The sequence below is a fragment of the Artibeus jamaicensis genome, unplaced genomic scaffold, assembly GCF_021234435.1.
Source record: "Artibeus jamaicensis isolate MK-2021 breed Jamaican fruit bat unplaced genomic scaffold, CSHL_Jam_final contig_354, whole genome shotgun sequence".
NCBI classification, from domain to species: Eukaryota; Metazoa; Chordata; class Mammalia; order Chiroptera; family Phyllostomidae; genus Artibeus; species Artibeus jamaicensis.
Genome location: NW_026521803.1, coordinates 1,369,246 through 1,393,723, shown reverse-complemented (window position 1 = coordinate 1,393,723; position 24,478 = coordinate 1,369,246). Strand labels below are relative to the sequence as shown.

Here is a 24,478-nt window from a genome sequence, read left to right as displayed (position 1 = left end):
ACTCTGGGAGATGTAACATCTCTACCTAATACGTGGAAACATAGGGAGGCAGCCAAAATGAGGAGACAAAGAAACGAGTCCCGAATAAGAGAACATGAGACATCTCCAGAAAAAGAATTAAATGAAATGGAGGCAAGCAAACTACCAGCTACAGGGTTCAAAACAATGGTTATAAGGATACTCAAGGAACTTAGTGAGAACTTCAAAAGCATGAAAAAGTACACAGAAAACATTAAAAAAATGAAAGATACACTAACTGAAATGAAGAATAATTTACAGGGAGTCAGTAGTAAAGTAGATAAAGCAAAAAATCAAATCAGTGATTTGGAATATAAAGAAGCAAAAATACCCAATTAGAATAAAAAAGGGGGAATTCTGGTGAAGATGGATGTGTAGGTAGAAACCCTTCGCTTCCTTGCACAACTAAAAGGAGAAAAACAACCAATCTAAATAAACATCAATAAACATCAACCATCAATAAACAACCAGAAGTGCCAGAAAATAAAACTCCACAGAACTCTGACAGCCATGGAATTAAAGGAACAGTCAAAGAGAACAACCAGACCAATAAGGCGCTGAACAGAGAGAAAGCGTGGTGAGGCAGTGGACCATGGGGGTGGGGCTGGCTATGGCTCGGGGGCAGGCTGCAAGGAAGGGGCTGACTTAAGAGGAAACTGAGACTCAGAGGTAGTTGTGGACTAGGTGGTTGCCACAGCAGAAGAAACTCCAGGTCTCACAAGAGTTCATTGAAAAGTGAGGTGGAGATGAGCAGGTGAGCTGCACTGTTCCCTCTCTGCTGCTCCCACAGGCAGCACCGCAGTGCAGCAAGGAGGGTTGCCCTGCCCCTATAAATACCTAAGACCCTACCTACCCTCTTACAACTTATCGGGGGCCCTGAGCAAAGAAATAGGGCCAAAATGGAAAAACAATGCAAAACCTCAAAAAGACAGCTAAGTGAGGAGGAGATGGCCAACCTATCTGATAGAGAATTTAAAGCCCTGGTAATCAAAATGCTCACAGAACTGATTAGCTTGGTCAAAAAATGAAAGAACAAATGAAAGATACCCCAAATGAAATAAAGCAAAATATTTAGGGAACCAACAGTGACAGGAAGGAAACCAGGACTCAAAGCAACGATGTGGAACACAAATAAGAAATAAACATCCAACCACATCAAAATGAAGAAACAAAAATTTTTTAAAAATTAAGAGAGGCTGAGGAATCTCTGGGGCAACCTGAAACATTCCAATATCTGAATTATAGGGGTGCCAGAGGAGAAGAACAGCAAGAAATTGAAAACTTATTTGAACAAATAATGAAGGAAGGACTTCCCCAAGCTGGCAAAGGAAACAGACTTCCAGGAAGTCTAGGAAGCCCAGAGAATCCCAAAGAAGTTGGACTCAAACAGGAACACACCAAGGTACACCATCCTACGTTACCCAAGATTAAAGACAAAGAGAGAATCTTAAAAGCAGCAAGAGGAAAGGAGAGAGTTACCTACAAAGGAGTTCCCATCAGACTGTCAGCTGATTTCTCAAAAGAAACCTTACAGGCAAGAAGGGGCTGCAAAAAAGTATTTGAAGTCATGAAAGGCAAAGAGCTATATCCAAGATTACTCTATCCATCAAAGCTATCATTAAGAATGGAAGGACAGATAAAGTGCTTCTCAGATAAGGTCAAGTTCAAGGAGTTCATCATCACCAAGCCCATATTATATGAAATGTTAAGGGGACTTTTCTAAAAAAAGGAAGGTCAAAAATATGAACAGTAAAATGACAAATTCACTACTATCAACAAATGACTCTAAAAAAATAAAAGAAAAAAATGAAAACTAAAATTAAGCAAACTAGAACAGGAACAGAATCAGAAAACGGACATCACATGGAGGGTTTTCAGTGGGGAGGGAGAGGGGAGGAATGTAGGGAAAAAGTATGGGGAAGAAGAAGCATAATTGGTAGGCATAAAATAGACAGGGAGAGGTCAACAATGGTATAGGAAACAGAGAACTCAAGGAACTTATATGTATAACCCATGAACGTGAACTAAGGGGAGGGGAATGCTGGAGGGATAGGGGGTACGGGGCAGAGGGGGCATAAGTGGGAAAACTGTAATAGCATTATCAATAAAATATAATTTAAAAAAAAGAATAGCAAAAACAAAAAAGAACACCCCAAAATGAAGATAGTGTAAGGGGGTCTCTAGGACAACTTCAAGCATACCAACATCTGCATCATGGGAGTGCTGGAAGGAGAAGAGAGAAAGCAAGAAATTGAGAACCTATTTGAAAAAATAATGAAAGAAAACTTCCCTAACCCAGTGAAGGAAACAGGTATACAAGTCCAAGAAGTGCAGAGAGTTCCAAACAAGATGAATCCAAAGAGGCCCACACTAAGACATCATAATTAAAATGCAAAAAGTTAAAGACACAGAGAGAATCTTAAAAGCAGCAAGGGAAAAACAATTACCTACAAGGGAGCTCCCATATGACTATCAGCTGATTTCTCAACAGAAACTTTGCTCTCTGGAAGGTAGTGGTAATATTCAAAGTGATGAAAAGCAAGGATCCACAATCAAGATTACTCTACCCAACAAAGCTTACCTTTAGAATCAAAGTACATATAAAAAGCTTTCCAGACAAGAAAAAGCTAGAGTTCATCATCACCAAACCAGTATTACATGAAATGTTAATGTGTCTTTTTTAAAAAGAAGGGAAAAAATAAAAAATATGAACAAGAAAATGGCAATAAATATTTGTCAACAATTGAATATAAAAGACAAAATAAGTGAACAAGCAAAACAGAAATAGACTAATAGATTAGATACAGAGAACATTTTGACAGTTGCCAGATGGGAGAGGATCTGGGGAATGGGTGAAAAAGGTGAAGGTATTAAGAAGTATAAATTGGTAGTTACAAAATAATCATGGGAGTGTAAAGTACAGCATAGGGGATACAGTCAATAGTATTCTAATAATTCTGTATGGCGTCAGATGGGTACAAGATTTATTGGGATGATCACTTACTAAGTTATATAATATTTAACCACCGTTGAATGCCAACTGTAACTGAAAAATAAAAAATGATTTGAAAAAATGCATCCTGGTTAGAGACAGTGAGAAGCAAGCTGATATATTCCAGATTCTGCTCCTTTTTGACAGATAATTAAACTAGGACTAAAGGGGTCAAGTGACTCTCTCTAAGCACAGCAACCCTGTGCTTTCACCAACTTGTATTGGGACAGGTGTTGCCCCAATCCACCAGCAGGTCATTCAAACAAAAGCTTTAAATGTCTCAGTCTGACCTAAAATTCCAAACAGTTTTTAGTCATACAATTAGACAACTTATCATGACAATTTCTCTTGGTCATGACACTCTTATTTCATTTAGAAATGCCAAAACACAGCTAGTTAATGCATTAAATATATAAAGACTTGTTAAAGAGACTCAATTTATTAATGATTCAGTAGAACTTCCTAATGCATCTATTTGGACCTCATTTATAATTCATTTCACAGCTTTGCTGCAGTTCCCACAGGGCAAATATCCATCAAATATTACAGTTTTAAGTCTTCCCCTTATATTTATTTGTAGAAGAATACATTTTTTCCAGACAAAAGCTAAACTTTCTAAAAGCATTCATCCACCAATAGTAATTTAAGGTGCATTTCTTGATAAGGTAATAGTAGTGGGCTTCCAGATATAACAAAGTACACTGTGCAACCAAACAAAGGAATAAGTGATTCACTCTATTCTCAACTGTCAAGCACCACCATGCCTCTCAATCACATGTGCTCATATTAGCATTGCCCAGGAGAATTCCAATCAAACTCTGCTTTGTTTGGAGTGTGGGTTTGTTCCTTCATCTACTGAAGATATGTGACTCCATGAGAGCCTTTCAGTAACACAGAAAACAAAGGCACCCCAAGAGGGCAGCATAGAACATTTGTACTAATTAATAACAGCAGATACCACTGAAATACCTAGGAAGAGTCAGGCACACTTTCAGGTGTTTAACATGCATCACTTCACTGAATTGTGACAAGTTTATGAGGTAGACATTATTAACCCCATCATCACTTTACAGATAAGGAAAGTTTAAATCAGTTAAGTAACCATCAGGTTAATATCGGAGCTGGAACCCGAGTTAATAACAGAGCTGGAATTCAAGACCATATCAGTTTATCCTATGGCACTTTCCAGTATATTATGTTGAATTAGATTTCAATGGATGAGTAATGGGGAAAGGAATTAAAAAGGGGGAAGGTACTTTTTCACCAACACAATTATTTCACATATTCAAATAACAGGATGCCAAAATGCATCCAATGCCATTCATACCTTCATTCGCTCATTCACATGTATATTAAGCATCTATTATGTGCCAGTGATAAAGTCTTTTAAAGATACTAACTTCAAACAAGAAAATTAAGGAATATGGCCAACACAATAAAAAAGGGAGAGGAATGTACTGGGCAAAGAGGAGATCAGAAAAACCTCAGCTGATTTCTCAATAGCCCCATCCACTACCTTCACCCTCCTTAAATAAGAATTCAGAGAAAAAATCTGACACTCATTTTCATTGTCCTTTTTCCTTGGGGAAAACTGATGTATGGACTTTCAAGCCATACTGCTAAATCTTCTCTATAGTCTTTTCTATCCAAAGAATTGCTGTTCCACAGACAATCTTATCTCCTCCTGCTTACGGGGCAGAACAAACATTTACCCAACTGTGGGACCCTAGGGAACGGTGGAGAGTGGAGGCCCAAGGCAGGCTGCCCAGGAATGAGCTGTAAGAGGTCAGAGCTGCTTGTGAGACCTGAGTATCCCACAAGCCTTAAGGCATTCATGTCCATTCAAGACTGACACATTCTGAGAGACTGAATGGTATGTGAAAGCAATTCATTTCACATTTTATGAAGCACTGTTTCACAGGGTAGAGATGTCATTTGCATAAATACATCTTAATTATGCCCTGAAATCCTAGAGGGATTTCCATTTTGCCCAAACTGTTACAGAACAGCGCCAAGGGAGGGTACAATACACTATTACCAAAAGGAACCCCCACTAGGTTTGCTTGTCTGCCGCCAGAAGAAAGATGTCTCTCAATGCCAGAGAGCTGCGAAAAGGAAAGGAAATGTTTATCTAAAGCTGTACAGACTTAAAGTAGTGACCTAATGTCTTCATTAAAATATCAAAGTCCTTTAGGGTACCCACAGATACACACAGTGCTTCCTTCTCCTCCTTCCCTAATTTGGAGTACCATATCTCAAGAAAAGTAGATTCAGGCTCCCGGCACCATCGGCTGAGTCGCCGTCAGGATCTCCAGCTTTGGACCCCAATTAATCCAAAGTCATGTGGCACCTTCTCATGGCCTGCTGGCAAGAAACCTTTCAGCCCTCTTCCAGGCAAAGTCTCTCCTGTTCCTAGCCCACGTGGCCAAAGGGAGCATCCCAAATCTGTGGGGTCCTCTTTCACCAAAGCTGCAGGGGTCCCCACTCTGGCAAAGCCACGTGGTTCTCTTTCCAATGGCTGCTGTGTCTGGGTTTAAATCCCCAAACCAACCTTCCTCTGTACCCCAATTTCCAACTCCTCCAACAGTCAGTTACACTTGCCAATATTCCTGTATTATTACAAGTTTACTGAGCTGCCATGGTGAGTCTGGGCAGGTGTGGCCCCATGTCATGGAGCTAATCTTGTCCAAGCTCTCACACAGGCCCTGTAACCAGGGGGGGTTGTCTCCCAGCTATTTTCTGCAGAGCTAATAGTTCCTGCTCCATGTGTCCCTTCCCCCAACTCACACCTGCGGGAGGAAGGGGCAAGGACATCCTACATATCTTTCTAATATTTTCTGGACACCTTGAGTTCTGGACCCCATTCCAAATCCCTATTTGGGGTCCCCCTCCAGGCTGTACCCTGTAACAAAACCACAGAGGTAAATCCTGTCAGAGGTACAAGATACTTTTCAGTTCTTTTTTCCTCTGATAAAGAACAAAGCTATTAACAAGAAAGAAAAAGAACAAGGAGAAAATGCATAGACTATATCTTTGGAAGCATCAGCTATATTCTTGGAGCTGTAAAAATATTAATGATAAGGTGGTAAATAAGAAATATAACCAATTCACTTTATGAGCTGAGGTTTTCCAGATGGTATTTTAAGGGAGTGTGCTAATCCAGTATGACCACACAACAAGCTGGCAACACACACTGGATGCTATAGTGTATATCTTACAAATCACAAGAAAATAGTTGGTCAATTAAATTTCTAAATAAGATTTGATGTACTAATAAGAGTGAGCTTTTGCAATGAATGGAATAATTTTAGAATAAAAGTTAAACACGAATTCAGAGAAAAAACTTGATGCTAATTTTAACGACAAAATATTACTAAATTTATAAAATGTGATATCCAATAGTTATTCCCACAATAGGTGCTATCAGAGTAAACAATAAAAGCTTCAAATAGATAAAAATTTAAGCAATATGCTTAAAATTAAATTTAAAATAAAGCATTAGTAACAAGTATGTGAAATAAAATAGCTGTAACATATTATTCTTGACTAGTGTTTTAGCAGTGACTATTTTCATTTGTCAGAAGAACAAAGGACATGGCCAGCATCCATTCTTGATAATCTATAGCCAAGCCAAACACTCATCTCTAAATTTTACTAAAATATATGCACTGATTATTCTCTATGATAAATTTGAAACTTGTTTTCCAAATAAGCATATAGCAAATAAGATTTCTTTTAAAGTTATTTCTTTATAGTGCCTATTAAAATAATGGACTTCAACCCTGGCTGGTGTAGCTCAGTGGACTGAGTGAAGGATGGCGACCCAAAGGATCGCAGTTCGATTCCCAGTCAGGGCACATGCCTGGGTTGCAGGCCAGTTCCCAGCAGGGAATGTACGAGAGGAAACCATACATTGATATTTCTCTCCCTCTCTCCTTCCCCTCCCCTCTAAAAGATAAGTAAATCTTTTAAAAAATAATAAAATAAAATAATGGACTTTAATCTTTTTATTTTTATGAAATAAAATCATGCTATGGTAAGAAATAATTTTTGAATTGGGACATGTTGTAGAAGATTTACTGAATTCCACAATACTTTTTAGCTCTCTATATAAAAAAGTATGAAAAGCTTTCATTTTAGGAAAATTTTATTTTGAAGATGTATGTATTTGTATAAAAATAGATGTCACAAAAAGGACAGTATAGAAATCTGATAATCGTATCTTTGAAATCTAACCTTTTGTTTTAGCTACAGTGACTAAAGGTTTTTATTTATTTATTTTTGATCTCACAAAGAATAACAGAAAACAAAGACTTAATAGTTCTTGATAAACTATTAAATGTTCTTACAGAGTTTAAACATCAAATCCAAACAGGAATGTATTAGAATCTCTCTTAAAGTCAGTTGTTTCTAGTCTATAGACACCTAAGCTGGAACTCTCTCTCCCCAAAGACATCTGATTGGAAGTGAGGTCAGTCAAAGCTTTATTGTTCTACTGTGCCAAGAAAACAGAGCCTCTGAAGCCAGCCTAGTGATCACATAGCAATTTAAAATGTGTACCTTTATTCTTTGGTCATCAACATCTACAATGGTAGCAACACGAATTAACCTGGGGTTTCGTTTATCCACAACTTCAAGTTTCATATTCGGCAGAAAACCATGAGGCAACCTCTGCAACATTACAAGCGCAACAAGTCAGGCAAATTTTAACAATTCCATTATGCTATAAATTTTTTTCTAAAATATTATCATTCTAGTTTTATGTTTGGAATTTTAGTACACGTGGAATTTAGTTTTAAGAGCACATAGGACCTTATGCCTATTAGTCTATACATTTTCATAAATGCCTGTGAGAAGAGAAAGAATTTTGTTTGGTTGCACAGCTAAGACAAAGACAGATTAAATTATAAGTTCATTAATGATCACGCCAAGGTTCTAAAAGGATCTTATGGTATATTTGTTTCAATTTTTTTCTGAAATTAACCTTATAAATTAAAAAATTATTGACTATTCTCATTGATTAATTTTGGAGTGTATGATCCAGAAGGCAAAATCATTTAATAAGTAATTAGAAAGGATAAACATAATAATTTATAAATCAAATTCTGAAATAATATTTAGATAAAACTTCATAATTCAACTTCATAAATTACTATAAAATTATGCTAAAACATAATTTAAAGGCATAACCTATACTTTTGTTACTTTATCTGTAACATAAGCATGTTAAACTGTATTAATTTAAGGTTTCTTCTAAGACTTAAAATGCCAGGAACCAGAAGTCTATAATCCGGCAATAATAAAGAAAATGGAGTCAGAAAAATTATACTAGGACTTACACTGAAACTAAGGAAATTTAACAAAATCAAAGTCAAAAGACATCTTGGACAATATTTATAGGTCGGCAAAAAGTTTCACTTGAATGCTACTACCCACAGAAGTGTTCAATTGACATTACTGAAAACAAAAGTGTATTAAATTCCTCAAAAGTGTATTGCCAATTCCTAGAAATGGCAATAGGACAATAAAATCCTCATAATACATGAGTACTAAACAGTTAAATCTTTCTCCAGTGCCTGGTTTGTTTCCCCACAGCTTTTGTGGAAGCATATTTTCTTTCTATTTTTTTTAACATTTTTTAATTGATTATGCCATTACATTTGTTCTATTCCCCCCCTTCATTCCCCTCCACCCTGTACACCCCCTCCCCCACCATCTCCCCCTTTAGTTTATGACAATGACAACGAGTCTCAAGTTCTTTAGATTCTATATTTCCCATACTGTTCTTGCCCTCCCCCCTATTTTCTACCTACCGTCTATGCTACTTATTTTCTGTACCTTCTCCCTCTTCCACTCCCCTGTTGCTAATCCTCCACATGATCTTCATGTTTTCTTTCTAAAGTGCATTATTAAATCTACTCAACAGAGTATACAAACTATAAACTAGGTCTCTGACCCCAGGAAATCTTTCCGTTCTCCAGAAGGTCTCTGTCCTGACAACAACGATATTAACTCATATTGCAGATGTCAAAGCTTGAAGCGAATCCACAATAGCCCCCGAGTCTGAAAGTTGCCATTTTAGCTAAATTTTTTCATTATTTTATTTTCTTGTTAAGTTTCTTTTTGGAAAAGTAAAATGACATTTTGACAGAAAGCAAGAGAGAAAGAGACTACAAGCAACTGGAATTTTGCTAACTGAATTTTTAGAATTCTTAAAACCCTTTTTAACACTTCAGAACTTCCAGCCTTCTTAATTTAATTTTATCTTCTCCCAGCCCCCCAAATGCAGCCTATTACAATCAAGTTTTTTAAAAAGTGAAATAGCAAAAAAAAAAAAAAAAAGAAATAGCATTTTGCTTTAAATCCTTTTCCATCACTAGAACACTTTCAGTTAGTGAAATCCTACGCAGACGCTCACCACATAAATTCTGAGGGAGGACAAGTTGCGGGCCTGTAGCACATCAGATCTGAAAGGGACCAAAGTCTGAAAACCACTGGGTGCAACACAAATGTTTCTAACTGTGCTATCAACACACTTATTTTACAAAGTAATTTATACTTGGGTCAATCCTCAAACAAATAAATTCAAACTTGAACTTAAAAAATTGGTATTCTAACAAATGCCAAAAGCCATGTTTCCCACTAAATGGATAAAACTGTAACACCCAGGCTACACACAATGCCCCTATCTTACTATGGCAACACTGGCATTCAAACAATCCCCAAGACTATGAAAGTTGTGGATTAGAGAACCAGAAATGAATGGTTTACTCATCAGAGGCTGATGAGGGGCTTTCAATGGGACTAGCGTGGCATGACTCTGTTTTTCAAGGAGGTAAATCATCACCTACATTTATGTCTAGAATCAATAAATTGTAAATGAGTCACCTCCTTCATATTCTTAAGTAAAAGCAAGGCAAATTGGTTATGAAAATAACACTTGAATTTAAAAAGAAAAAACTAGAATAATTTAAAACTGCCAGATAAAGGCAAGACTCAACATGGACATCGTTTCAAGTTGAGCACATATATGGATGCAAACTTACCATTTTAAATACTTTGGCAGGGACAGCACTAGTTTGAGTAGAATCTAGATATTCTGTCCAGGAAAAATGTTCTGGATCAGGATAACCTGAGAAAAAGATATAAATAACAAAAGATTATTCACTGATATTTTGATTCCCACGTACTATAAGATATTTGATAATAAAAACACCTACTATTAATTGAATGCTCCCTATTTAATAGCCCCTATGCTAAGAACTTCACATATATTACCTAACCTAAGTCTATGATAACCTCTGAGAGGGCTGCTTTGCCACACTAAAGCACAAGAGCACTCATTCCCTGGTTCATCCACCCCCTCAGCAAGGTTAAACAGGTCAGCCAAGATCAAAGGCTCATCTGAGTGCTTGGCAGAGCAAGCTCACACCCAAAATCACAGTCTGATGTTCAACCATGAACTGAAAATCTAAACCCTTCAATAAGTCTGTGTCGATTGGGTTTTATTCTCATATTTAATCTTTGTAATTACAACACCCCAGGTTTGCTATTATCACTGTAACTTAGAACATAGTACATATTTTGGTATAACATATTGTGAAGCCCTCTATGTTAAAAAAAATTTCCATCTAATTGGATTTCTAGTTTCTCGGTGTATTATTTTATTCCCAATTACATTTGCCAGAGGACTGTGTACATTGCTGTGCCTTTTCTTTTTCCCTTCAAGGGATAAGTAGTTAGATTTATTCATCAGCTCTATTGTTTTCTTTTGTCTTTTCTAATTATCTCATTTGCTACTTCTACTCTTACTCCTTCCTTCCTCATATTTGCCTTAGATTTGCTTTATACTTATCTTGACAAATTGAATGGTAAAGATAAATTTTTAATAAGCGTTTAAGGCTATGAACTTATCATCACTGTCCCTGAATGCAGTTTTAGACCTCTAGACAGACTTTTATATCATATTTTTTTACTTTCTAAAAATCAATTATAATATTTGTCATCCTGATTTATTCAATGACCAAGTATTTACTTACAAGATATCCCAGATGGTTAATTTTTGTGATTGTTTAAAATATTAAAAATCATGTCTAGTTTATCATGTGGTAGTTTCAAAATGTCACACTGGCTGTACAACCCCTGTTTGGGAGACGTGAGGATTTCTTGTTGGTGTAATAGCATAAGCAATTAAAAAATTTAAGTATATACATACATACATATATCTTACATCTATGTTTTAAGATATAATATAAATATGTATAATTCATATAAATAGCTATATTATTTAAAAACTTGTTTATTTTGTATTGAAGCAAAAGCCTGAAACAGTATGTTAAAATTTCTAAAATATTCTTTCTGAACAGCCCTCCAGTACTTCTGATAATTATTTCTTCATATTTAAACTTTTGCTAAAACACAACACAGTTTAAGAAAAATCTACAAGCCAAGCAGACCACTTGAAAATCTCAGACTCAGCACACCTGTGCCACCAGAACCCGGGACACACGCTCCCTGTGGAGCCAGCAGAGCCCCTTTCCTCGGACGGAAGCTGCAGTCCTGGCTTCTGGCCTCTCACGTGAGTTCTGCTTGTTCCATTTTTTCCTTTGTATAAATGGAATCTTGCAAACATGTGCTCATGGGTTTTCTCAGCGCTCTGGCCATGACGTTTACATAGACCGCTGAGGACAGAACACATGTCTTTCAAAATTTATTTATCCATTCTACTGGTGATGGTGATTTGAGTAGTTTCAGTTTGAGGGCTATTATGGAAAGTGTTGCCATGAACATTCCAGTACACTCTCCTTGGTGACCAGACCATACATTTTTGTTGCAGTGCACCCAGGAAGAAAACTGAGGGATCATGGGGTATTTTGCTTCATATGTGATGTTACATTTTTAGCATGTAAGAGCATATGGAATGTTCACTATTAATTGCTCTTCATATTTAATATAGAGAAAAGTTCTCTTTGGAAACATTTATTGCATTTTGCCTCAAATTCTTTTTATTAAAAATTAAATTGTATGCCACCCTGTTACTTTCTGCTTCTGGTAACATAAAACACAAAACAAATAAGACATATTTTGTTCTGATTCTATTTATTTTAACACAATCTAAATGGATTTTAAAAATCATTTACATTTACTTCCCTAACTGATTTATTTTACCTAGCTTCTATAAATATTTTTAAGCTGGATTTTTTAGAAAGCTCCTGTAGAGTTTCTTTTGCTTTTTGTCCTTTTTTATACAAGTCATGTTATATATCTTATGTCTCAATATTTATTTCTGCACTTGCATTTACTTTTATAGTTCATATTTTTTTAATGCCCAATCTCATTCATTGGACTGTATATCTTCACATTTCTGCATAGGTTCTAAATATGCTCATACCTTGCCCCTTCAGTATTGGGGTCCCCTCCTCCCTGTCCCAAGTTTCTCACTCAGGGGTTTGACCAGCAGAGTCAGTGGAATGGGAGGAAAAGAAACAGCACAGTGCATTAATGAATGAATGTGATGTGAGCAAAAGAAAAAACAAAGTCAGTCTTGCTCTGGCCCCTTAAAGACACCTGGCATGCTGCTGACAGGAATTTTCCTTTTCCCTATCTTCATAATCAGTAAATGAAAATACAAGTCTGTGGATGTTTTATTTATTTGTATATTTATTTAAGATTTTATTTATTTACTTTTAAAGAGAGCAGAAGAAAGAGAGAAGAGAGGAAGAGAAGCATCGACGTGAAAGAGAAACATCAATCAGTTGCCTCTTGTACACACCCTGACCTGGGACCAAACCCACAACCCAGGCATGTGCCCCAACTGGGAGTCCAACTGGCAACCATTTGCTTTGTGCAACGATGCCCAACCAAATGATCCGGGCAGGCTACGGCTGTTTTATAGGTCTTAAGCAATAATTGCCTCTACATAATTTCCAGAAATCAGCTTTATATGAGTAAAAAAGAGAAAACATGTATTATATATATATTCCTTGTTCAATGAACCCAAAGAAGACGAGTATGTCTTACAGCCGTGGGAGGCTTACAAAGCCACCTACTCCCACTGTCTTTCTCCTAGCCCTGGCTCTGAGCTCTGCTAGGCTCAGGGGGTCTGAAGTAGTGTAACAAGGGAAGGGAGGGAACAAGACCCATTCACAGAGCTGTGTGGCAATATCACAACAGAAATGTGAATTCGAAGAATTTAAATTCCTATTTAAAACAAAAAGAAAAGCCCTGGCCAGTGTGGCTCAGTGGTTGGAGCGTTGTCCAGCAACCAAAGAGTTGTGGGTTCAATTCCCAGTGGAGGCACATGCCTGGGTTTTAGGTTTATCCCTGGTCTGTGGGCAGGTATGTGCGAACTCCAGTCCTGGTGCAGGTGCCTATGAGGGACACCAATTGGTGCTGGATGTTTTTCTCTCTCCCTTCCTCTCTCTTTCTGAAAAATCAAATGAAAATGTCCTCAGGTGAGGATTAAAAAAAAAGGAAATATATGAGACTAACCCATGATACAACACAGCCTTTAACCTCTTCACTTGTCTCAAAGAAAAACAACCTAATTGACTTCCATTTATTTGGAAGCAATATGCCAAGTACTCCACTTACACTGTCACTTATTCTTTACGTCTGCCTGTGAGATATACACCTTTTTATCCCCATTTTATAAGTGATGTTCAGAGAGCTTGAGCAGTTTGCTAAGTGTTACAGAGTTAAGAAACAAAAAACAACATGGGATTTGAATAATTATACCTGAGTCCATTATCTACATTCTTAGTAAGTGCCTCCCCTAGTACTATAACCTACAGCATCATGATTCAAAGTGATCTATACTTCTGGGCCACAGGACTGAGTTTGAGCGCCCTCTTGAAAGCTAATGTGCAGTACTGCGTGCGAGGTGAGCGGGTGGGAGCAAAGATCCTGGAAAGGAGACCATACTATACAGAGTGGGGCAAAAGTAGGTTACATTTATGAGTACACAAAACACAGCTTGTTCTTGTATTATATATTAATTACTGTATTATTTTCCATACGAACTGTAAATCTACTTTTGCCCCACTCTGTAGGCATAAACCTATTTATTCATGTCCTACCCCATTCCACACTACTTATAGTTTAAAACTGCAGAGATGAACATTATTGGAAGAAAAATGAAGTCCAAGCTGTGGCTGTGGCTGTGGGCATAGGTGGCTGAACCAAACAAAGAAACGGATCCATGAACTACAAAGCAGGGCATTGGCCAGGCAGCCCCACATTTCCCCATGGTGCCAGCAGTTCTCTGGGATAAGAGGAAGATCTGGGTGACGGCATCTCCAATTCATGTTAGAGAATAACTAGAAGGGAACTAGGTGGCAGCAAGAAGAGGAATGAGGTGCGGTGGAGCAGAAGAGCTGGCACCCTCAGGGAGGTAGAACCCTTCTGACCAGCTGAGAACTGTTTTAAGAAAAGCAGCGGGACTACTTGGGGTGTGGCAAATGGTGCTACGTCCTCTGTGGGCTGACGGAAGTAGCAGCCTCAAGGGGAGCAACAGAGGAAGCCCTGTGTGAAAATGCTGGGGTAGATGAAGGTCAGTGCCAGAGCTCTGAGTGGAAGGGACTGATTGTCCAGAAAAAGTCCTTAAACAGGATATAAATATGGGGCGGGTAAAAAAGAGAGAGACTCAAGGTCAAACCAAGTTAAATATAAGAGGAAAAAACCTAAATCATGTCATTCCAATGGATTCCTATATCACTCAGGGAAAAAGCAAGTCCTTACGACGACCGCAGGCCCCTACTTCACACGGCCCATCACTGCCCTGATTTCATCTCCCTTGCACTCCACTCCTCCTCTAACTAGAACAGAGCAGACTCGTTCACTCCTCGAGTTCTCACACGTGCCATTCCTTTACCATGAGAGATCTGTCTGTGGCTCCCCCAGACTCCCCACTTCACCTCCTTCAAGTTGTGCAAATGTCACATTCTCGGTAAGTCCTCCCTTAAACTCCTTGGACAATGTAGGACCTTCTGTCTCCCCAACCCCTTCCCAAATAGATGTGTGTGCACTTCATAAATTCATTACCTGCTTTAATTTTCTTCATAGCACTTACCAACTAACGTATTATATATTTTACGTATTTATTGTTTCTCTTGCTCTACTAGAATATAAGCTGCCTTATGATATAAATGTGTCTTCACTGCTATTTCCTCTGAATCTAGTATCTAACATATTGTTAGCACTCAATAAATATTTGGTAAATATCTGTTGAGTGAAGAGAATGTATTTCCTAAGAGGCTTGCATTTAATATTGCTGTGGTCAAGAGTGAACGAGGTATGAGCCAAACTGATACTGGCCTAGTCTCAAGATACTGAATGGAACTTGGATATAAAGTCATTTGCCTGCTGGCGCTGGTGGTCTCAGAGGTATCATTAGAACAAAATGATGCTCCTATAATGATATTTGCTAAGGTTCCAAACAACACTGAAGCCCAGACAGCCGAGAGATGGCCGTTTGATTTGTGGCATCTGTGCAAGGAAAATATAACAGTCCTCAACTGTTTGCTCCATATAAGAAAGGCCAACTTAAGTGTTAGATTCTTCTTATATAACAGCACCCTCCATTATTTTTCCTGCAGAAACAATGTAAGCAGAAACATAATTTTGGCACTGGAACACTCTCCCTAGAGATTTGGGATCAAATCTCTAAATAAATAGCACAAGTCCTTAAGTTCCTGACATCCTGGTCTGTGTAACCTCTCCCATGGACAACAGTCCCATTTAATAACCAGCAATGAAAAGGGGTCTAGTAAGAGTCTTACTGAGAAAAAAGTTCAATCAGAACAGACAGGATATTGATCATAAACACACATGCTATATGGATTTAAGAGGACACTTCATCTAATGCCTCATTTTATTGATAAGAAAAGTTAAGACCTGGCATTTTAAGTGACTTGTTCAAGGCGAGATAACTAATAATTAAGTCAACACTAGAGCCCAAGTCTTCTGACTTGCCATAAATAGAAATTCGAGACTTCTAAAGAGCTGCTTCAATGTTCAGTGAGTGCTCTGTAGGCTGCCAGGCCCTATAGCTAAGAAAACGCATCAGGGGAGTAATGAGGGCCATATGACTAGTATTGGTGAAGCTCTGATTGGTTTTTGCCATTATTTTAAATGTGATCCTGGATTTTCTAACTTCTGTTTTGGGTAGCTCTCTCAAGATACAGCAGTCAGTCATTCATCTAAAAATGCAGGCCTTCTGATGCTAGAAACTGAGGAAAATTACCACCAACAGGTGCTCTTCATGAAAATGATCTGAGCATCAACTTATTGCTAATAATCCTGTCAGATGGTGGTATATTATGGAGTACAAGACAGAAGAAATACAAGACATGAGGACAACCAGTTATTTCAACCACTGTTAACCTCAATTCAGTTCCATCCAATTTTGATTTCAGAAAAACATGTTGAACAGTTTCACATTTATGGTACCTTAGATGCCAGAAGTTCTGGACTCAAATTCAGCTCATGGCAATTGAAGTTAAAATATCCCTTTTGGCAAAGTATACAAGTCAGACTCCTAAATATTCATAAGAGAATGTTGTATTTACTTGATCATCAGTCTGGTCACAAAGCACATGGAGAACTCTTTGATCTAAAGTATGGACTATCAGTACCTCAGGTACTTGTCAAGGAGCTCATTTTATAATTGATCATTTTACTCAAAATATGGCTGAAATGAGGATTATTCAGAATAGATGAGAGAAGTAGAGTCTCTTCTTTGTCTAGTGAAATCACCAAAAACCAACCAATCAGTGCTACATTGGCTGAACTCTGAGCAGAATTGTCTTTGAAAAGGCCATGGCACCTACCTTTCCTAATATACCCAGTGCTTGGTAACCAGCAGACGTTTGCGATGGGGTAAATTCATTCTCTCTATATACATATGTATACATCTAAATACCTAACGTTATAGGAAAAAATGGCTTTTTGCTTCTTGTTTTCTCTCAATTTCACTAACTACATAACATTCCACTGAAGAATTTCTATGACTAACTTAATGATCCTCATATGTTATGTCTTTTTTGTTGTTGTTGTTCTTTGTTATGTCCTCAGCTCCTGGCTGTGCCTTATACTTAGTGGACTCTTAATTAATATCTGTTCAATTTATTAATTAGTAATTTATAACTTTGTTGAACTCCTATCTTGCCTATGTGAATAGAATCTCTCTATAGGAAATAACACAAAGACACTTAAAATCTAGTAATTTTTTGTGTACCTAAAAAAACTTAATGGTTAATGATATATTTAAATAAAATATTATTTATACTATAAATCTTGCTAATTTTAGTTTTGCAATGAGATTGAGTAAAGTTAAATTATTAAAACATTAATTTGCTAAAGTATTTCTGCGTGTTCATCAAACATCTAAAATACTTGATAACTATGTCCAGCCAATTGATCATTCTAGAGTATCTACAGAAACCAATTACTGTTATTCCTACAAAATATATTTCACCACCTCCCAAAATATCAATTATTGTAGCTTTATTCTGTGAAAATAAACTTGCATTTGGCACACATTCACAAGTCTAATGCTAGCCTTCCAATTTAAAAATATAGAAATAAGCACATATATTTAGTTCTGTTCCCTTCTAAATGCCTCCAAAATATCAAAACAGGCATTTTAAAGTAACTGCTTATTAACAGGGAAAATGGTGGATTTATTTTGATACAAAATATCAGAGTATTATGTAGACTTTATAAAGAAAGAATTAGAACTATACCAAATGAATTAAAAGAGATTTGCTGAGACATAGTTAAGCAAGATAAAAGATGGAAAAATATGTATATAATCCCATTTTCATAGCACAAAGATTTAAAAAGGACAGAACATATGGGTGTATGAGTATGTATGTGTGCATGTATATGCAATTGTATGGGAATCAGCAAAATATGTATAGCAAAGAATGTCTAATGATTCAAAATGTTTTCCTTTTTTCTTGGGCAAAGAGCTGAACTACATTTCCCAGACTCCCATGCTGTGAAATGCAGTTATGTAACTGAGCTCTGGCCAATGCATGGAGGTAGAAATGATGTAATAAGCCACCTTGAGTCTGGCCACTAAAGCCCTCTCACATGCAACTAGCAGTTCTTTCTCCAGACTTAGACTTAACTGAAAGATTCCCAAGGACCTGGAAGAGACCTAGTCCCAGAATAACTGCATGAAGCAGAACCAATGCCTATCATCTCTAACTGTCCTACCACAGAAGAAATCAAGTCTTACCGTGTTAAGGCACTAAACTGTTGGAGTGGTTTGATATCCTAGTTAGTGCATGGTCATTGGTATTTAGTAGAATTCACCACTGATGTCATCAGGTCCAAGAATTTTCTCTGTTGTATGATTTTAATTATTAATCAGATCTTTATATAGGAATTATTTTATTTGAAATATTTTTAAAAGAAATATGATTTATTAAATCTTTTTATGTACTAGGATTTGTGGATAAAATGTGAGCAAAATAGGCAGTCCATGCTAACACAATATTCACAGAAAATTTTGACTATATTTTAAGAAATCTGGTCTTGTTTCATTTTAATTTTTATTTTTCACCTTTAAACTTTGTAACGTTGTTGGAAGAAAAAATTATGGAAGATAGTAAGAAAATATTTATCAAAAATGCTTAGAATTTTTCCCATACTCAGTAATCCAGTAATTCTACTTACAACAGATAGATCTGATCAGATCATTGGGGAGGAGGCGGTCTCCTGAAGCAATGGTAAACAGCCTAGGATGGGATTGGCTCAGATGAACACCTCTAAAGCACATGGAATTATGGGCCAGATTTAAAATAAAAGGAGAACAGATTGGCTCTCAGGCTCTCTTCCTCAAGGATGCCTGGATGATGGTGCTGCAGCTGCCTGCATTTCTCAAAGGACAGTATTTTAGATGGGAGAAGAAACTCCAGGTGCAGCCTAGGATTGGGCTGGGCTGGCAGAGGGTAGCAGTTATTCTCTGAGTGTTCTAGAGGAGACAGGCTCTGAGGCAGAAGCCTGCCAGTCTTCCAAAATTGTGTAGCTTTTGTATCTTAGGGTGTTTTAGTTTGTAAACTAATCCTATAGAAGATAATTCCTATGTCTAGTTAATACTTAAAAAAAGAAGAAGATAATTAAAAAGTAACAGGGGAAGTAATGGGAACTCAGGAGTTAAAAGAGTTTATTAGCTTTAATTGATAGGCTTAAGCAATAAAAGCTATAACTTAAAGAGTTAGAGATTTAACCTTAATTGATCGGCTTAAATGATTAAGACTGTAACTAAAGAGTTAAAGATTTTTAGCTTTAATTGATAGTCTTAAAAGCATATGGAAATCTATCATTCTAAAACTATGTAGCTTTTGAATATACTCTTTTCCTGTCTCATCAAACCTTGGCCTCCAGAACTTTGCCTAGTGGGGGGCGGGGGGCAGCGGGCCCCCACCTGCTGTTTGGTGACACAACCACAGAGAAACAGCAAATATACCTATTTTTTTAAAGAATGCATTTCATTATTATTTAAAAACTGGAAAAGTTAGTGTCCAATACAAAGGAAAACCCTAAATAAATGGTGTTGTATTCATAATATAAATAAATATACTATCATTGATATCTACGTTCTCAAAGAATATTTAAAGAACATTATATTTTCAGGTAAAAGAAGAGAGAAGGCTATAAAAGCAGTATGACACTAAGATCACAATTCTAATTTTTTAAATATATATTTTAACCCTCACTCAAGAAAATGTTCATTGATTTTAGAGTGACAGGGAAGAGAGAAGGAGAAACATGCATTGGCTGCCTACCATACAAACCCCAAACGCGGATCAAACCCACAACCTAGGTATGTGCCCTGACAGGGAAATTGAACCCACAACCTTTTAGTGTATGAGACGACACTCCAACCAACTGAGCTACCTGGCCAGGGCCAAGATCACAATTCCAACTTTTAAATACATATATATGGTCAAGTAAAAACACAAGAAAACTAGAAAAACAAGAGAAAAATAATGGTAACCTGTATCCAATGGTGGGATTAATATTTTAATTTATTCATTATAACATTTCATATTTTATACATCTTCTACATCTCATTATATATTATATGTACATCTCATATACTTTATAATGAGAAAAATATATAATTAATTTTTTATTTTAAAGAAGTTTAATTATAAGTCCACTCCTTCACTTTGTCAGTAATTATTTATAAGTACTCAAAGGTAAATAAACTTTCATAAAGAATACAATTAAGTTGACTGAGCACTCTATAGCAAAAGACAACACTGTCCTTTTATAGTGGGACTATAAAATGTGTTGGGAATTCACTCTGTGTGAGATGCCTTGGGGAAATGGAGCTACAACTTGCAATCAAGTTAAAGAACAAAAGAAAGGGCAATGATATCCTCTGCTGCAGCGGCAGGATCACTTACTGATGGAATCACAGTGATATCCTATGTGGGCTATGGCAGTGGATCGTCTATCTGAGGCACAGACGCACAACATAGAACAATAATGCACACTGTCAAATGGCCACAAAAAATTGTCCCACGCTTAGCAAAATATGCAAGTTTAATTTGTTTTCTCACTTTGAGTGGCTTTTTGCTATCACATTAAAATGAATTTACTGTAGAACATGATATTTGCAAGAAAAGAGAGGCTTGCAAGGTCAAGAACCAAATTTATTTCCCTGGCCATCAATTCATACAGCCTGCCAGATCACAACAAACTCTGAATAAAGAGTTTGTACATGTCCTCTTATTCAGTAACTTGCCAAATCAAGAAAGTAGCAACTTCAAAGCATCTTAACTCTTCCTGGCCCCATTCCCACAACCCTGGGGAAGGCCTATGATCCTATTTTCACATTTCATGAATCTCCCTAGTAGTCTTTGACTCCATCTTTCTCATCTGGACTACTGCTGCCAAATAAATGCTCCCTAACCATGCTGGCAGAAGATAATTCACTATACATTCTTCATTCTCATTTTTAAAGATCTTTCATAAAATGGTCTCAGTCTACCCACCCAATAATTCCTTATTAATAGTCCAAAACATAAGTGAAGCCTATTGTGGATTCCTGACCTGCAAAACTATAAAATAATAAATTTGTGTTAAGTCACTAAGTTTATGGTAATCTGTTACAGAGCAGTACACCGTGATATAATTTTCTCCATGAAGTACATCTTGCCTTTTCTGGCCAGGTGTTACCTCTTTAACTAATCTCCTTGCTATCATCTATAACAGTTATTTATAAACTTATTTATAAACTTGCTAAACAGTCCCTGGCAGACTTGCAATTCCCAGAGCTCAAAGAAAGCTGCTCACCTTTCTATGCCATCCTCCCCTACCAAGGCCCTACACAATGATAGAAGCGATTGTAAGACAATGAAAAAACAGAGAATTCATGACTCTATATCACTACAACTTAAAAAAACTGAATAAATAAGTCATAGGGGAGCATAAATCAACCAAATATAGAAGGAAAATGGAGTTAGGAAATCACTATTTGGCAAACACCATATTAATAACCAATTCATCTTAATGAACATCAATATATGCTAAAAACTAGTGGGTGAAACTTTAGTGAAGAATAAAATATTTACACAATTTCAAAGTAACTCTTCAGCAAATAGGTATTAATTACAAAAGAGAAAGAATAATGTTATAGTGGAGAAACTTGGCAACACCACTTCAATCAAGTGACCGAAATTAACATTAGCAGGAAAGGAAATCAAGCACCACCAGGAGGGATGCAATGAGAACACACCACTGCTTCTGGGGCCTTTTTCTTCAGGCACAGAGTCTGCCTCTACTCCTGAGGGAATATCAGGAAAACCAAAGACCAGCTTATACTCTTCAACAGTGTCAAGTTCATAAAAATCAGAAAGACTGTAGATTAAAAGATACTAAGGGAACATGACTGGTAAACACTGTATGTGATGTTGGATTAAGACTATTTTTCTATGTGCTTATTTGTCTTCTCGTAGAGAATATTACTAGGTAACTAGCAAACTTTCATTTTGATAACTTAATCTCAAATGGTTTGCTAAGGAGGACATTTTGTTTTGTTTTTACTATTATGACTTCTGAATCTTTAAAATTATTTCAAATTTTAGATAAAGTAAAAACATTTACCCAGTTACAAATCAATCTGAGCCTAACGTTCTAAGTCACTTCTCCCCTTCCAGCCCCTTCTTCCTCACCCCTGCCCTGCCGCCAAGCACATCAGTCAAAATGCCCATAATTCTGATGTCTGTCAGGAACGTCCTACCATCTTGCTGTTATGGATGCCCTCCCTTCTACCTCATATTACCTCCCGCTGTGTATCCGCTAAAATTCTGCATATCCCTCAAAGACAACTGCAAGCACTGCTTCCAATATCAAGATGTCCACATACAAAGTTGGAATTAACATCTTCCTCTCCTGCTGCCAGTACTCTGTTGAAAGTTTCCTTCCATCACAATCAGAAACAGGACTTCAAGCAGCACAGTGAGGAGGAAAGGGCAAAGGAGTTCTTGATGTCAACTAGCAGGGCCTGCTACCAAATTCCCAATACACCACACAGTTCTTCAACTATGAAATTGAAATAACTGACAAAAACTTCACTAAGTTGCCATTAAAACAGGTAAATGTGTGAGGTCATATAGGTCATTCAAGCAAAATGAGGTACAAAAATAAAATTCCACTTTATACTCCATACGATGGCCATAAACAAAAACACAAACAAGAAGTGGTAGCAAAGATGCACAGAGATGGGAACTCTCCCACACTGCTCCCAGTGGGAATGTCAAGTGGTGCGCTGCCTGTGGGGGAGTCTGACAACTGCTCAGCAAGTTAAGTGTAGAATTGCTATATGATCCAGCAAGTCCCTTCCTAAGTTTATATTCTAGGGAAGTGAAAACATATTCACTCAAATAGCACTTGTACACAAAGGTTCAGAGCAACACTATTCAAAACAGCCAAAAAAATATAATCGATCCAAATGCCCATTAACTGATAAAGAAAATTGTGGTTTATCTATACAATGAAATATTATTCATTTAATTCACTGGAATTAAAAAGAAGTAATGTGTTGATACATGCTACACCATAGATGAACTCTAAAATCATTATGCTAAGTAAAAGAAGCCAGATACAAAAGATCACACATTATTAGGTTCTATTTACATGAAATATTCAGAATAGGCAAATCTATAAAGACAGAAAGTAGATTAATGGTTGTCAAAGGCTGGTGGGAGAGGAGAGTTGGGGATAATATAACTAAATGGTTCGAGGTTTCTTTGGGGGAAGAGGAAAACATTCTAAAACTGATAGGATTGATGGTTACACAATTCTGTACATACATATAAAAAACATCTGAATTATACACTATAAATGGATGACTTGTATAATATGTGAACTATATCACAAAGAAGCTTTAACAAAAACATAAGTATTGTATTCCCTTCCTCCAGGGAAAGCATCATGTTTTATCCTTATTTGGTTCCCTCCTTCTATAAACCCAGAACTCACTATGAAGATGTTTACTGAATTGAATTTGAGGTTAGTGCGGTTCATGCTTCAGCTGTGAACAGCGGTCTGCACTGCAGAGGCACCCTGCCCAGCTGCCATCCTTCCCAGGGAGTGTGGTCCTGCTGGGAGCAGGATGAGCCCTGACAGGGGTCATGCTCTGCAGGGCTTCCTGTCTCCTGTCTACCTGCCCAGACTGAGAGGGAGGCTTATGGGGATGAGGTCTCATCATCAAGTACAGAACAGGTTTTCACACATACAAGACTGTTGATAAAGCAGTCTTCAAAATATTGTGTTAACTGATAAAAAAGTCACTCCAAGCAATACTGCAGTATAGAGTACTAGAAATTTCATTTACATACAAATCAGAGTTACATTTAAAACAGCAATACCATTCATAAAAACTGAAACAGCAAAAAATGTAACCTTCAGCTAACGAATATTTAATAATATACAGATCTAATTTTTAATTTTACAGAGGAGGTTATGCAATATACTGCCTAACACTGTGCTACCAGGAGATTTTACTTCAACAAAAGGATCAAATTTACTCACGTGTGTAAGGAATAATTCCTAACTAGACATTGCCTGCCCATCAGAAATGAAAACCAAGATCTCACTATAAGGCCCAAATATGCTTCTGGGGAGGAGTGGCTCTTTTTCAAATGCTAAGATTTACATTATAAGGATTTCTGTATACGTTTGCCTAATACATTTTGTTGTCAATTTGCAACTTTAGCTAAAACTCCAGTAGGTTGATTGATTTTGAAAGAGTGAAGCCCCCACCATGTTTTTTAATCCTCTCTAGAACAGAATATGTAACACCTTGGATTAAACTTACATCAGTGAAAAGCACCTCTGTATTTTATAATTTACATGTTTTAAAAAGTGGCTTTTTCCCCTTTTTATCTCTGACGAGGTTCTTTTATCTGGAATCTGTGAGAATCTGAGTACACAGATGTACACAGA

General features: G+C 37.0%; 1 protein-coding gene across 1 annotated transcript in view; it reads right to left on the bottom strand.

The window, feature by feature from the left end:
* The window catches only part of L3MBTL4 (L3MBTL histone methyl-lysine binding protein 4), a 435,810-nt gene that overhangs the window by 237,766 nt on the left and 173,566 nt on the right, over positions 1 to 24,478 (bottom strand). The window contains exons 11-12 of the mRNA XM_053664334.1: positions 10,057 to 10,142; positions 7,571 to 7,681 (exon numbers count right to left, since the gene is read on the bottom strand). Coding sequence (XP_053520309.1) covers positions 7,571 to 7,681; positions 10,057 to 10,142 — 197 coding nt within the window. The remainder of the gene's footprint in view (positions 1 to 7,570; positions 7,682 to 10,056; positions 10,143 to 24,478) is intronic.